The sequence below is a fragment of the Papaver somniferum genome, chromosome 1 (genome assembly GCF_003573695.1).
Source record: "Papaver somniferum cultivar HN1 chromosome 1, ASM357369v1, whole genome shotgun sequence".
Classification (NCBI taxonomy): Eukaryota; Viridiplantae; Streptophyta; class Magnoliopsida; order Ranunculales; family Papaveraceae; genus Papaver; species Papaver somniferum.
This window is the reverse complement of record NC_039358.1, coordinates 76,796,353-76,811,611: the sequence shown is the minus strand read 5'-3', so window position 1 is coordinate 76,811,611 and position 15,259 is coordinate 76,796,353. Positions and strand designations below refer to the sequence as shown.

Sequence of the window (15,259 nt, the reverse complement as noted above, 5' to 3'; positions counted from 1 at the left end):
AGCCTTGTAGAGTGGAATAATATTTTTGAAGTACAGGCTCAAAGTTGGTTTTTCGATTCTTATCAAAGAAAATAGATGTACTCAAATATCTATCATTTTTAATCATCAAAGGGACTTTTAGAATTTTTGTCATAACTTTCCCATGTTTGGATGGATACGGGATTAAATAAACACTTGATTTTTGTAAATTAACTATCTGGCCAGTGATTTTCCCAAAAAATAGTAAAGTGTCCAGAAGGTTTTTAGCTTCCCCTAGATCCGCTTTGGTGAATTTTTGCTAGTTTGAATACCAAGGATTTATCTCAATTATCTATAAATTGAATACACCCAAAAAAAAGGTGTTGATTTTTTTGTTAAAAACTTATATCATTAATTCAATATATCTTAGCAAAAATAAAATAAAAAATGATGCCCCTAAAAGTATGTTGCCCAAAGTTGAACTTTGGCCACTTTATGTCAGGGGCCCTGGATGCATCCTTCTGTTTCTATTCTGTCATGAATCTCGTAGATGATTGAATTCATCACAATGCGCACCAACTTCACTTAATGCAGAAATTAGCTTTGGCATTATCTTAGCCAACATCAACTTGAAACCAACTGATGTTGAGTTGTCACTGCTGTTATCAGTTAGTGAAGCATCATCCGTAAGAGAGCCAATTAAGTATCCGTTCATATATGTTTCACAGGCTTTAAGGATGTAATGACCCCGCCTCTTAAAATGGTCCTTAACAAGCTCTTCGAAATCCTACACCAGTTACAAACATAGAATTTCATTGTTAGATAAGTGAAATAGCTAGACCTGTCGATGCGAAGAGATAGTCAAGGACATAATTTCCTTGTTGTTTTCTACACATCACCAAGGCCTTACAGCTTTGCTTTAAACCATACCCTTAGGTTGTTATAGATACAAAATATTGACACAAAGAAAAATGGCTCATGGTAAATATAAGAAATTATAAAATATGATGTCTCACCTTAGGAGGCTTTCGCATAAGATACATCATTGACTTGCAGTTAAGCAAAAAAGTGTTCTCATTGTATGATAATGAGTTCTTCTCTCCTTCGGCTGTTCCGACCTGCTTATCATACCCAGCTTCATTGAAATATGGCCTAGAATTCAGCACCAAACCCTGGAGAGAAACTAGGACTTGAAGGATGCTGGAAGATGATGGGTCCCAAACTTCATTTCCTCTGCCAGTCCAGGTATTTAAAAGGCTAAGACACACTTTGCCTTCTTCATATAAATTTGGGTTTATCCGCCAGCCACCAGAATGATAGTATACCGACTGCAGTATCATAGAAACTTTCAACATGTGAACTTTCTTTTCCCCCAAATTTTTACTTAATCCAACTAAAGACGAAAATTGACTTGACAGATGCATTTGTAAATTTTCTTACCGGTGGAACTTGAGGATATTCTGGAGGAAGGTGAAAATCAAAAACAAAGAGGCCATCTTGGTATGGTGTCCCATATGCCCCGACAATTACTGCCCTTATCAGATCCATTCGATCTTCATAAACCCGCACATATATGGTACCTGTAAGAAAAGCATATGAGCTTTCAATCTACAGGTTCTGTTCCGTAAGAATATGGATCATGGACTTTTCTTTTTCTTTCTTTCTTTCTTTCTTTCTTTCTTTCTTTCTTTCTTCTTAATTTTAAGAAATCAACATGTCATCAAACATACCCGGAAGGTTTTTCTGAAGGATGGTCCAGTCTTGCTGAACCTTCTTGAGCCACTTCCTTCCGTTATTCTGAAAATTGAGAGGCCACACCAGATTTAGATATGATGACATATGCAACTTCGTTAAAAACATGTGGTGGTATAACAGGTAAATACTGTGCACAACCGAACTAACAGAACCAAAACAAATTCCGACATTAGAAATACGCCATAAAGAACTCAAAACTACACTGATGTGATACAAATTCAGGGATGAAATATTCAAACAAATGGGAACGAAACAGACAAATAAAAGAAACACACGTCCAAACCGTTCAGTATATTCCAATCTTTCCATTTCTTACTCGTTGTAGGTTATATACACACTACATAGGTGGAACTAGCACAGGTGTCAATGGCCAACTAATAAAAAAATTCTAACGTACATTTCTGCACAGAGAAGTCCAAATCAAAATTAAAGAACAAAACACAAATCAAGGAGAAAAAAACAAAGTCTACCTGTCCGTTTTCTCCCAAATAGTAATGGTCAAGAGGATCTTTGGCCGTATCGAATCGTCTAAAGGAGCTAGTATCATCTTCACCAGATCCTGTCATGCTGGGAGAACTAGGATCTTCAGTCCTCAAGCTGCTGAAAGCCTCAGTTACCTTCATAACCTCCATGCCCTCCAATAGAAGACCAAGTCCCTCGGCATTTACGTGTGCAGCTTCTGCACTATAACTATCATCATTATTATCTAAAGAGCTACTTGGTTCACCAATTGCTGTTTTTCTCTCAGGGAAATCATTAATCCCCAGTAATGTAGGATCACTCTCACCAATGGAATCTGAAGACAGAGGATCAGCCTGCCTTTTTCCTAAGGAGAAAATCCCAACAGCGAGCCGGGTAACAAAGTCAAGGGCAGCAAGAGGAATTGAAAGTGGTCCATTTCGATTAGAGCTGTTCTCTTCTGAGTGAACTAGTGTTTCTTCCTCACCATTGATGTGAACATTTAGCTGTGGAGCTTCCTGTAGATAAACCATTAGCATCCCATTCATTAACAAAAATAGAAGAATGAAATAGCATACAATAACATGGATAAAGGTACTCCATAAGACAGATAGCACCACAGTTTAAGTCCCCAATAATTTCTTCCTTAGTAAAAATATATAAAGATAAGAAAGCGGAAATGGGAGTTACTACAACATTTAACAGGTGACGTCCCTCTGGTGAAGGTTACTAAGCTTCCAAACTGGTAACTTGAAGATCATCCACAAAAAATAGTGTTTAAATAAAAGAAAGAAATACCTCTTCAGCATTCTCAAGTGGATCCATTTCATCTTCTTGAACTGTTTCCCAACTTGCTCCTCCATCATCACTTTCTTCACTCCCCGCTCCAATAGATTCCTCGTCATCTTCCCGACCAACCACGTAGATTGCTTGAGGCCCAACCTAAGACAAATTACCAGATCAGTGTGGTGGGTTTTCCCTTAAATGATGCTTAAAATGCTTTTCCTACTTTTATTATTGTTTATAGTGTCGCTACTTCTAGATAAATTAGTTCCTAACCCCACTATTAAAACATTAGAATGGATGCCTTTTTTAAGGGGCAGTAAAAGTAAAAAATGTGAAACAAAATAAGAATTCTAACTATTTGAAGATATGATCTATAAAAACTTGGCATTAGAAGATAAAGAAGCAATAAATCGAAGAATTAGGGGTGAGACATACCGTTGAAACCATGCCATCAGCCCACGTAACTTCAATATCCCCGTTCTTAAGACCAGTTATGTTTCCTACCCAAGAGAGATCTGAAAAATCCCCATGAGATTCATCGTTTGACTTGTCTTCTTCTTTGGATGATCCTAAATGCTTTTTCACATCGGGATTTGTTCCGTGTGAATCAACCTGCCGTTCAGTGTCCTCGGTCGAAACACAAACTGGAGACAGCCTTACAACTACGTCCCCATGGCAATAGTCATAGTCAGGATGCACATCAAGTTCATATACACTTACCACTTCCTCCTCATCAAATTCTCTTGGGTCTTCAGGCCTGGCAACTGGCTTCAACCACCTCACAGACGCTGTTCTCTCCTTTGCATTAACACTCTTCACAACCCCAACACGCCTAACTTCAGAAACGTCATCGTCGTCTGAAGCTTTCTCCACCACATACTGCTCAGCATAAAATTCATGATCACCAGGACTTTCGACTGATATTAAAGTTGTTGACACAAGTCCAACTTCAGTTTTTCCACTTTGCCACACGACGTCAACCCTTGTCTTTGTATTTGCAATCACTAATGCTCTTTCAAAATTGTCTTCTTTTCTTCTAACTTTTTTGTCTCTCTTCACCATGACTTTACGCAGCTTTTTGCGCTGAAGAGGCCGACCTTCATGCATAGGACCCTTGGATATCGTTAAAGAACTGCTGTAAGAGCCGGATTTCAGTGAGGTAGTACTTTCTATATTTACACTATTTACATCCAGATTAGGGACTGCATCAAGATCCATGGACTCAGTGTGCCCTTCATATTTCTCTTGATCTTCACCAGAATCTAATCCATCCTCAACTGGAAGATCAGACATTGTCTGCGAAGATTCATTCTCAATTGGGATGGACGAAACTGGTGCAGTAGATGAAAGAAGACAACAGTCACCCACTTGCCAATTTGCATGTTGTAAACAAGATAACAGCTTTAAACCTTTTGGACTCTGTTCCTCGGCTGGAGGAATTGCGGATTCAGAACCATACCCAGAGCTAGCTGAAGCTATCCAGTAGACGAAAACAGAACCTACAGTAACTTTAGTAACAAGTCCTTCCAAACGACTAGCTTTCCATGAACCAGAAAGCCACTTAGCATTCTTGAAAACTGAAGAAGTTGCCTTGACTCGCTGGCCTGGGTAGTAAGGAAAATGGCCATCTTCAAGGATATTCTTGACAACTGGCTTGAGCCGCAAGGGGTCAACTTTCATAAGTTTACAAACCGCCCCATCATCAAATTTCACTGTTACATTATCCAGAACATCTTCCACTCTTCCCAACCAATGTCCACAAACTATATGGTCTCCAACTGTGAAATCCCTTACACGTTTCAAATCTTTAGAGCAGATATCCTTTATGATGGACCCATCTGCAGCTTGTAAATCAACAGAGATATTGACATCCACTACGATACCAACTTGTCCCGTTGCATCTGCAGCAGATGCAACTATATCCCCATGCAGAAACCCCCTATCAATCACTTCCACATCACTAATAAGGTGAGTTGTCTCCGAACGATCCATCCACATAACTCGAACTTGGTCAGCTGGAAGAGGGGGGTTCTTCTCATCATCGCTTTCCTCCTCTTCATCGCTTTCCTCGTCTTCCTCATCGTCGACCATCTCGTCCGAGTCGGACCCATCCCCATCCTCCTTGTCCTCCTCATCCCCATCCTCCTTGTCCTCCTCATCAGCAACAACAGCCTTAACCTCCTTCTCATTATCACCACCTTTGATATCAGCAGCGCCAGCTGCATCATCATCGTCGTCGTCTTCGTCCTCACTAGTGTCACTTTCATCTGAATCGGTATCACCAGCAACCTCAGTCACAATCCCAACAACACCACGATCATCTTTGAGAAACCTAACAACATCTTGTCTGTAGATATAAGTAGTACCATTGCCAACATTTCCTCCAGCCACCTGTTCAACTGTTTCCTTGCTCTCAGTTGACCCAACCAAAACCTCATCCTTCGCCAGCGTTAATCCCTTATCATCTTGCATATCATCCTCCTTAGGTTCAGAGACATTGGCATCATCAGGGAGATGCTCCTTCCCCATCTTGAAAAACTCAACTAGCAAACCACCGATACACACACAAGAATCAGATACTATTCCACCAATAATAATCTCAAAATCCCAATTTCATAATAACAATAATAATCTTATTCAAAATGACTAGAGATTGCACATAACAATGAAATCCTCACAAAAAGCTCGATTCTTTAAACTAAACAGTAATCCGATTTTGAAAAAAGCCCTAGCGGCAGCTCAAACTTATACCAAAGAGAAATCGATGATTCAAGATTTTTAACAAAAATCTAACCTAATTAATCAGCTGGAAATCGGTTCAAGATTTTCTAACAAAAAGCATTTAGTTTGCACAAAAATCAGTCGATGATTTACAGGTATTACAGACAACCAATAAAGATTAAGATAATCGGATAAAACTGTAAAGATGTTGGTGATGATGATTTACCTTTGAATCGAAAATGTTCTTGTTTTTCTTTTTAAAATAGAGTAATGGAATGGTTCTTCTTCACAAGACGGTCCTGACTGCTACTAAGACTGATTTGAGCGGGTGGAAGAAGGAAGCTGAAAAACTATTAAGCGATGCAGGCAGGGATATATTCGTACTTTTGCAGTTTTAATAGGTACTTTTTAAAGTATCTGACTATTTTTCGAGAAAAATACGTACATACCCCTGATTGTTCCAGGAAGTCCGTGCTGCGCACCACGGCTCGTTGTATAGCCGTACCGGCCGATACGTATCTATATATGTCGACACTGATCCAAGATTCTTAGTTTATCTGTATCGCGGAAATGCTGATAATTCAAGTTCAGGTTGCATATGATGTGAATAATTGATATTGATTTGGATTTTTACGTATTCGTATAATCTTTGTCTACGGATACGGATGCTATTGATTTGATGGGGAAATGGTTCCTTGTAGTGAACAAATGGTTCCTTGCTTAAATGTGGTGATGACTTTGGAGAATTGAAAAGCAAGGGAGGCCTTTACCCAAAGGAAGCTTGGTTAAGGAAATATATATGCCTTTGAGTAGAAGCGTAAAGCGTGTTCAAGTGTAGAAGAATAAATTTGGAAAATGAAATCTATAGGGAATGTTTTTTATTTCAATTGACTTTATAAGCTTTAAAGCCTGGAGATGGAGAGATCTCTGATAGCGATCCCCGTGGCCATGGGTATAGTTCCCATGTACGTTTGGCAACTGCGGAACGAGAGAATTCAAACAAATATGCATGTTTCCGATAAAAGATAGCACTTGCCTAATCCTCTGGGCCAAGTTTTAGCATAACGTCTTGCCAAAATTTACTTGTCACAATCCTTCCATTTCTGTCACTTTGCACATGATTTTCATTTTTGACCATTGACCAAAAAGAAAGAAGAGACCTACTAAATATGAAAGACAACTCCAATTCTCCATTAAACATTTTTTTTTGCACTGCTACAATGATACTTAAATTTTTTACTAGTACATAATAATGTAATCAAATTTCAAAGCCCACACATATTTCTTCGACATATGATAATAGGTACACCCAGTTACTTCATGGATAACCACTAACTCACATTTTCAATAAAGTACTCTAATTTAAATGCATGATGCATGACAATAATCTTAGATCCATAGATAAAAACTTGTTTAATACCCATTAAGCTTAATTAACAACTCTGCAATTCAATCTAACTTCTTGACCACCACTGATGCTGCTCATCTTAATCATGGACTTGACAAATGCATCCTTGAAAGCTTGTTTTGAATTTGCAAATTTGTTGACTAGTCCTTTAGTTTTTGGCAAAGCCAAGAGAGATGCGTCAGAAGAGAACAAAGAATTCCCCTGCAGAAGTAATTTGTAGTAGGTGTTGTCGAATGTGGTGGCAGACGGATCCATGGTTAGACCCGCATTCTTCACTTTGTTGTGTATTGGACAAACTCTCTTCAAGCTAGCCGCGAATGCAGGACGTAGCGATGGATCAACGTCGTGAGTGGCGTCGAAGTTGTGGATTCTACTGTTGAATGATGAACAATGAGAGAATCCAAGTGTGTGTCCTCCTGCAATATTTCACAATACAAAACCTCAGTTCGAATTTCCAAATATCTACAATATGCACCCAAGGCCGGTCGGTGTAACTGCGGTGTAAGAAAAATAAATTCCTGTTATATACCTGAGAGAGCCACTAGATCGTTCAAGGAGAGACCTCTCTGAGAGAAACTTTGTTGTAATTGAGAGAAGTTAAATGAAGGTGCTGGTAGTGATCTTGTTTCACTAGCCTTTGAAACTCTTCCATCTTTTCTTCCTTTGGGCACATCCCAATTTGGTCCACCAGACTACAAAAATAACATTAGAAGTAAGTTCTAACCATCAAAATCAAACATCTCAAGCAGAGTTGAACGAAATTAGTGCAAAGTGCTGGATTAGCTAGCTTACTAATACGACAGCATCTCTAGCTGCAAGAGCTAGGATATCAGCACATGAGACCACACCAGGACATGCCTTCTCGAGAGCTTTCTTAGCGTTGTCGATAACATAAAATGCATGTAAAGAAATGTTAGGAGGTCCATCCTTTTCAGCAGTGTTGCCTCCCGCTGAATCCAACAAGACTGATCCATCGCAACCCTGCAAATGACCAATAAAACATATAAGTATCTCTTTTAGAGACAAACCAAGAGTATTTGTGACTTGTGTGCATAAATCTAAAAGGATAATATGAAATTACTTACCCTAATGAAACAATCATGGAAATGCATCCTAAGAATCGCTGCAGCGACAGTTTTGTCTTTGTTAAACGCACTTTTCATAGCATCGGTAACGGCTGTATCGACTGTTGGGCAAGTCTTGGCATAGTAGTTTGAGCTCAGAGCATCACCAAAAGAAGAAACAAATGAGAACATTATAAGAAAACTCAACACTGCTGCAACACTAATGCCTGCCATGACTACTTAAAATGTTTTCAAATACTCAGTTTTTTTTTCCTTCTCTTTGTTGTGTTGAAATGAAGTGAAACCAGAAAAGTATTTATAGATGAAACAGCAAGAGGAGGAAGTGCTATAGTGAGTGAGAGAGACTGTACAGAGAGTAGTGATTAATGGTGGTTGTGATTTTACATATTTGGTGAGCTAAGATTCTTTGATAATGGAGTAGTATTATTTAAGCATCCTTCATTATAAGACAAATTCATGTCACATTTCAGTTCTGTTACTTAGACAAATCTTTTTACTGTAATCTCTAATAATTAAGCTCTTAACTAATCTCTAGCCTTTTATTTTGGTTGTTTAAGATTAGTTACTGATCATATCTAATAATATTGGATAATGAAATATATCAGGCGCCAATGAAATCATCCCACCTGTAACCAAAAAGCAAAAGAAAATGGCTGTGTTTTTACCATTAAAGGTTAAAAGTAAAAGAAAAGACAAAAATTATTACGTTATTGTTGTATATAATCTTGAATTTCAAGGAATAATAATTACACTAACAAATCCATTATTGGTTGTTATATAGGCTCATAGCAATCAACAAAAATTGAGATATTATTTGAAGATTTTTATTACTATTAACAGAAAAACAGGCAAATGAGGAATATACCTACACTAATTAGACTTTAACTAATCCCTAAGTTTACCATGTCTATAATCTATGCATACTTTTGAGCCTTCACATATCAACTTTTCCTTGCTACCTAGAAAAGTGGCTCTCTAGGTACAGCATACAACATGATAGAACCCATGCCCTATAAACCATAAATGTTAGTCTATACTTGATTGTATCAGATTGACAAGAAGAGTTACCGAAACCAGGTCCCTCGGCCACTGGTGGCGATGCCGCGTGTTCTCAATTTGTAATTTTTTATCCGGGACATTTAGCCGGTTCTGCTCAAAGATAACTAGAGATTAATAAAGACTGTTTCGGTGTGCACTCTATCACGACTCAATTTGTAACCATTTCTAATCCAAATTTTATTTTTATGGTTTTATAATTGAAATTTTATCAAACTAGTAGTATTAACAATTATCATGAACAGCATAAATGGTGGTTAAAATGGAGTTATCAAAGCAGTTAGGAATGTCTAAAGCTTGGTCTATAAGTTTTCCACTTGCTTTCTCTCCATCACTTTCACAGTCTATATTCATTCAACTCCTCTTCTTTTTTTGGCTTACAGATATCAATTATGTGATTAAATGTCTTGATTAATAAGTGTTAAAATGTTTTTAACAAAATGATTAAGATTGGTGATGATTTTTTTTTAATGTTCAAAATGGATGATGTTTGAATTGACCTGGTCTGCCGGGAGCTGGGCGCCAACCCCTGTGCGTGTCAGTCATTGCATATGGCATGAGTCGCAAGACCACCATTTGACACTTTCTTGTGTTCAGTACAGAGAAAGAATCATCAACTAATCCCGTCTTACTATTCAAACGAGATTGTGTCCAACACTGGATTCCATAATGATGAGGCAATATTGTATATTGTATTTCAATTTTCTGTTTCTTTTTTCTTTTTCGTTTTTGTGAAAATATGATTTTTATTACTCAAACCAGACTTGGACAATGTCCATTACAAAATGATTCAAAGAAGCTATCTTTATCAACTTGTGACATATTTCAAGTAGAAAAAGAAGTACCTAGAGATTCCCTAATACCTTTGGCTAAGACATCAACAATGGTGAGATATTGCCTTCTAAGACAAATAGGATAACAACTTCTAAAGCAACCAAAAAAAGACTAGGTTATCTTTCATGATTTTTCCCAACTCTTCATCCTAATGAAATATTAAAAACCTTAAAAACACTGACGCAGTCTCCTATAAAAAAAAATTATTTGAAGTTTCCGTCATTTGCAAAGCGTACATCACAACTTCCTTTACCGCGATACAATTCACCACTTCCAGACCAGTAGTTATTCGGGATCAAGCTTTAGCTTGAATGCACTTCCTTTCTTCATCAATAAATAGGATTGGTCCTCCACAATGTCATCATATCAAAAATCAAAAGACTCATCTATTAGCATAACATACCTCTCGTAAAAAAAACTCTCTAGGTGAAAGAACAAAGTGTTATAATTTATGCACAAAAGCATATTACCACTCTTTCTACAGTAGTATAGCAGATTGTTAGAGCAGTGCTCGGTCGAACTCGCAAGCGTTGCTATCTCAAGGTTGTTTGTCAAGTTTAGTTGATCAAAACTATAAGTCTTGATTTTTAGTCTACTTATAGCTATGTCTCGGATTAGGATAGAATGTGTAGTTGAGGTTTACACTTCAAGGCGTTCATCGATTGAAGACGAAGATCTACTGAGACGAGCTTGGAGGAACTTCATCAACAAAAGGTATGTGGAGACTAAAACTTATCTATCACTCAGAAGTCTATTCTATTCTAACTCCTAATGAGACTAAGTCGTATAGCTATATAGACTTTTATGTTATACACATTTGATATTTCGAGCTGAGTTTAACTCGGTTATCTATTTCTCGAAATATGTGTTGGAAGCTTTTTGTTTTAGCTACGTTCATCATATTCTTGACGAGTTTAGTTGGAAACAATTAATTTGTTGGAAACAAAATAATAAGTAAAAAGAGATCATGTGAAAATTTCCTTGAAACATCTTACATGATTTGTGTGAGACAATGATTCGATGTCGACTCAGAAAGATTCGTATTTGATCATTCGATCACTTGAAAATTACTTATAAGCTAATAGTTTGTGTGAGACAGCTATTGTCGTCTTCTAAGGATGTTTCAATGATTGAAATGAGAGTTTAGAACAATTAACCTTTGTTTGGATACAGCACAGTATGCATACCAGTATGCAAACTGTTGTGGTATGATTCAGGTCCGGAAACCTTGTTTGCATACCTAGTATGCGAAGGATTTTAACTTTTAAAGTCCGGGAACCAAGTTTTCATGCCAGTACGTGAACGGTTCTACTTGAGTTAAGGTCCGGGACAGCAGTATGCATACCCGTTTGCAAACTGCTGGACAAGACCAAAGTCCGGAAGCTATAGTTTGTGAACCTGTTTGCAAACTTAGTGGTTAAAGTTCTAAAATCGGTTAAGTATGTTTTCATACTCATGAAAAAATACATTTATGAATTAAGGAATGCAATCTATGCAAACCGTGGTTGAATTGATTCTTATGAATCAATCCGATTTTGATTCAATTGGTTCATATATATATCTGTGAAATAGTGAACAATTGAACAACTTTATTTGAAACACAATTAGATTCATTTGATTAGTGTTCATAATTTATTAATCATCGTAGTTGATCTAGAAGTGTTAGGCGAATGTGGTTAAGACAAAATTGTTCATATGGCTAACTTCGGTTAACTATTATTGAGCCAACTCAATATACACGTTTAGGTACGGTTGCCCATATCTAAGTGAAAGTATATTTCATTTGTGTGTAACAATCTAGGACCATCTAACGATGGAGAGATATTGCTTTGGTTTTAAGCAGACTTAGCTTGAATCTTAAGTAAGGTTTTCATCTAACAGTGAATATTGAATGCTTTGTTACTAATCTATCTTAGCTTTGATTGAAATCAAACCCTGATTTAAAAGACTATATAAAGGAGAAATCTAGAAACTGGAAAACTTAATCCCGACACTTTTCTGTGTCCTAGTTGTGACTAGAGTCGATTCTCCTTTAACCTAGATTTTTTCCAAAACCACTATAAGTTAACGACTTGAAGACTTCATATGGGATTCGTGAAGCCAGACCTGACTATTTTCTCTGTAGTTGTATGATATGATCTTACTTGTTCTAACATATTGAGTTTTATCTTCTCTAAGATTTGCTCGAGATTTATCTCCGATAGGTAAGATATAAAAAGTAATCACAAATATCTTCGTCTCATTCTTTGTGATTCCACAATAACTTCTTCTACTACCATATAGTTAAGTTATTGTGAGGTGATTGATATTTCTAGGCTGCTCTTCGGGAGTATAAGACAGGGTTATCAATTGGTTCATGTTCACCTTGATTTATCAAAAGACAGAAAACTTCATAGGTACTTTTGTGGGAGACATATTTATCTATCAAAATAGACTTATCTTTGGGAGACAGATTTGTTTATAAGTCTTCGACTTTGGGTCGTATCAACTCTTAGTTGTGGGTGAGATCAGCTAAGGGAATCAAGTGCGCATAATCCGGCGTGGTTCAAGAGGCGTAAGGAACGCGACTATACCTTAATCGGTGTGAGACTTGGTTAGGGCTCAACTACATTCCAGTACGAAGTTAACTTGTAGTAGGCTAGTGTCTGTAGCGTCTTAATACAATGTGGTGTTCAAATCTGGACTAGGTCCCGAGGTTTTTCTGCATTTGCGTTTTCCTCGTTAACAAAACTTCTTGTGTTTGTGTAATTTGTTTTCTGCATTATATTTGTTTATATAATTGAAATATCACAGGTTGTGCGTAGTTCAATCAATTGGTAAATTCGACCTTGATTGTTAGATAGTGATTGATTGGCACTTGGGCATTGGTCTTTGGTACTGTCCAAGTTATTTCTCATATTAATCGGGCTCACAGATTTCTATCTGTTCAATTGCAGATTGTATTGAGAAATTGAGATATAAGTCCTTGGTATATTTCTTGATTGAGCTCGCTTTACAAGCTGGTTCTCTCGGAATTATATTGGAGTTAGTCCATATAGATTGCGAACGAATTATTGGGTGTGGTTTTTATACCCCCGATTTTTCAATTGGTATTAGAGCAGACAAACACGCTAAGACCTCATAAATATGTGTTTGTAGAAATCTGACTCTGTGGTCAGAAGTGTTATCTCAATAAACGCGCCACCATATCCAGGAGATACAAAATATTCTTACATGTTTGATTTGATTAAATTTGTAGAAAATATTCTATCTCATCCTCCTCCTAGAATAGAATCGCTTGAAGTGGTTTCAGAAGTTGAAAGACTCCTTGAGAATCTTTGTCTTGATGTTGAGAGTGTTCTCCAAAAGAAACAAGACTCTCTCGATAGACTAAATCATGTTATGATGAATAATGCTCTTGTTAGTGTTGATATTGATTCATTGATAAGTGAGTGTACTGTTCCTTTTCCTTATAGTACAACGAGTCATGTATTGGTTGTAATACAAACGGAGCATAAGCCTCATTCAACTGAGAATATCTCTCTAGAACAGAATTCATTACATGAGTCTATTCCGGAAACAATTTATCATAATAGCAGGATGGTGATCTTTAGCAGAAACATTAAAATGTCTCTCTCTTCCAAGGAAGTTGCCTTACGTTGTGCTAAAAACAATTCCCAGTCCTTGCTGATAAAAGAGTATAAAACAAGACATCAAAAACATAAAAAATTTAACTCTTTCGGTTGTCTGAAGTCTTGTGAGGTTTCCACTAATTCAGCTTTTTGGGTATTTCTCAACCCATTTGGGTGCAAAAGCTGCTGGAATGAGGTTCTCTCTTGGAGTCAGGATACTAAATATGATAGAAAGTTTTGTTCTCACACTTTATCTAAACCGGTTTTTAAGTTAAACCCATTTAGCTCTTGATCCCTCTTGTGCGGTTCACATGTGTGAGCTAGGCCATGAACCAGAACTTGTTGGTTCCGGGTCGTGAACTTGTTATACCGGTTCAGGAACTGTTTGGTCGGTTGCACATATAAAGAGAAGCTTTTCTCTTGTTTTCTTCTCCACCTTCTCTTGTTCGAGAACTCTATAATAGAAAACTCAAGAGTTCGCTAACTCTTAATCTCCAAAACCTCTTTTCTCAATCGTTTTGAGTGTTCTTGGTATCGTTGGATTCACAACAAAAAAGCTACTCAACGGGTTAGTCTATGTCTCTCTTTTCCTTCTAGTTCCAGAGCTTCACCATTAACGGCAATTCGAGTACCCGGTAAGTTCTTCATCATCACTTTAACTTTTTCTTAAATGTTCAATGGCATCTAGGAAGAGACCGAGTTGTGGTGAGATTTCAGGTGCTCAAAATTATGAAATTACTTATTTTGATCCAAGCATGCAAACTAGGTTCATTGACAGGGAGGCTCGTAATTTTTATGTGGAATATACTACAAAAAAGCCTATTATGGAAAGGATTTATGATTCCTCAAAACTTAGGGTAAAAAATGTTAGAGCATAGCTCGGTTGAACCCACCAAGTGTTGGTATGTCAAGTTTGGTTGTCATATTTTAGTGAATCAAAACTCATGTTAAGAGTCGCTTGATTATGTACTAGAGTCGACTTCGTATAGGTTAGCTTGAAAGTATTAGTGTTTGAGACTTTACAAGTATTGCGAAGACTTGAAGATGGGAAGAAGCAAGGAGCTACAACGACAACAATCATCCTTCCACTTGAGGTTAGTGATATTTGACTTGAAATGTTTCATTCCCTAACGTATCTTTCAAGTCGTGCATATTGAAAACAAAACTGCGAAGCATATTTGAACTCTAGATAGACATAGTATTAAGGAATACAATACGAGGTTTATTGCTTAACCATTAAAATTTGTAGATAAGACATCGCCATAATCATTTGAACGCTATCGTGATTATGTATGGGTATGATATGAGGATTTCATCCTAGGGAATAATGTTTTACATATGTTCTAAGGAAGTAAGTTCATAAACTTGTTTGTGAATCGAAAAGGAAATCGCCAGGCGTTATTGGTTTTGTTATTCATTGCACATCTTATGAACAACCAATATGTGTGTAACCGTTCACGACTTGTTGTGTTCTTTGTAGAACTATTCACAAAGGCCTGACTTATGTATTGGTATGACTTTTATTAGTGAAACCGATCTTAAGTAATCACTTGAGATGGTATGATCGGGTTTTTGATTTTATGTCT

The 15,259-nt window shown here is 37.1% G+C and overlaps 2 protein-coding genes across 3 annotated transcripts; both read right to left on the bottom strand.

Annotated features, from left to right (window-relative positions):
• Positions 1 to 283: 283 nt before the first annotated feature.
• LOC113291232 (probable ubiquitin-conjugating enzyme E2 23) lies at positions 284 to 6,017 on the bottom strand. Of its 2 annotated transcripts, XM_026540796.1 has the most exons (9): positions 5,906 to 6,017; positions 3,394 to 5,501; positions 2,971 to 3,114; positions 2,501 to 2,690; positions 2,184 to 2,392; positions 1,689 to 1,755; positions 1,399 to 1,538; positions 975 to 1,286; positions 284 to 745 (listed from the first exon to the last, which is right to left on the bottom strand). In XM_026540796.1, exons 2-9 carry the CDS (start codon positions 5,485 to 5,487, stop codon positions 494 to 496), a joined length of 3,408 nt encoding a protein of 1,135 aa, XP_026396581.1. In that variant the 5' UTR covers positions 5,488 to 5,501; positions 5,906 to 6,017; the 3' UTR covers positions 284 to 493. The 2 variants fall into 2 exon arrangements, with proteins under 2 accessions (XP_026396581.1, XP_026396576.1); XM_026540791.1 differs by having other exon boundaries at positions 2,184 to 2,690.
• An 826-nt stretch (positions 6,018 to 6,843) lies between these two features.
• Positions 6,844 to 8,453, bottom strand: LOC113291226 (peroxidase 64-like). The gene is made up of 4 exons (XM_026540786.1): positions 8,173 to 8,453; positions 7,880 to 8,068; positions 7,617 to 7,779; positions 6,844 to 7,503 (listed from the first exon to the last, which is right to left on the bottom strand). Exons 1-4 carry the CDS (start codon positions 8,383 to 8,385, stop codon positions 7,109 to 7,111), a joined length of 960 nt encoding a protein of 319 aa, XP_026396571.1. The 5' UTR covers positions 8,386 to 8,453; the 3' UTR covers positions 6,844 to 7,108.
• Positions 8,454 to 15,259: the final 6,806 nt, after the last annotated feature.

What these genes read in the sequence shown, in the direction of transcription:
- LOC113291232 (XM_026540791.1), bottom strand. Translation starts at nt 5,487, where the DNA reads ATGGGGAAGGAGCATCTCCCTGATGATGCCAATGTCTCTGAACCTAAG. An exon ending in ATTTGGGAGAAAACGGACAG is followed by an intron (nt 1,756 to 2,183) that starts GTAGACTTTGTT and finishes CTCAATTTTCAG; the next exon opens with AATAACGGAAGGAAGTGGCT. An exon ending in CCTTCAGAAAAACCTTCCGG is followed by an intron (nt 1,539 to 1,688) that starts GTATGTTTGATG and finishes CTTTTCTTACAG; the next exon opens with GTACCATATATGTGCGGGTT.
- LOC113291226 (XM_026540786.1), bottom strand. Translation starts at nt 8,385, where the DNA reads ATGGCAGGCATTAGTGTTGCAGCAGTGTTGAGTTTTCTTATAATGTTC. An exon ending in TCCATGATTGTTTCATTAGG is followed by an intron (nt 8,069 to 8,172) that starts GTAAGTAATTTC and finishes GGTCATTTGCAG; the next exon opens with GGTTGCGATGGATCAGTCTT. An exon ending in CTAGAGATGCTGTCGTATTA is followed by an intron (nt 7,780 to 7,879) that starts GTAAGCTAGCTA and finishes TTATTTTTGTAG; the next exon opens with TCTGGTGGACCAAATTGGGA.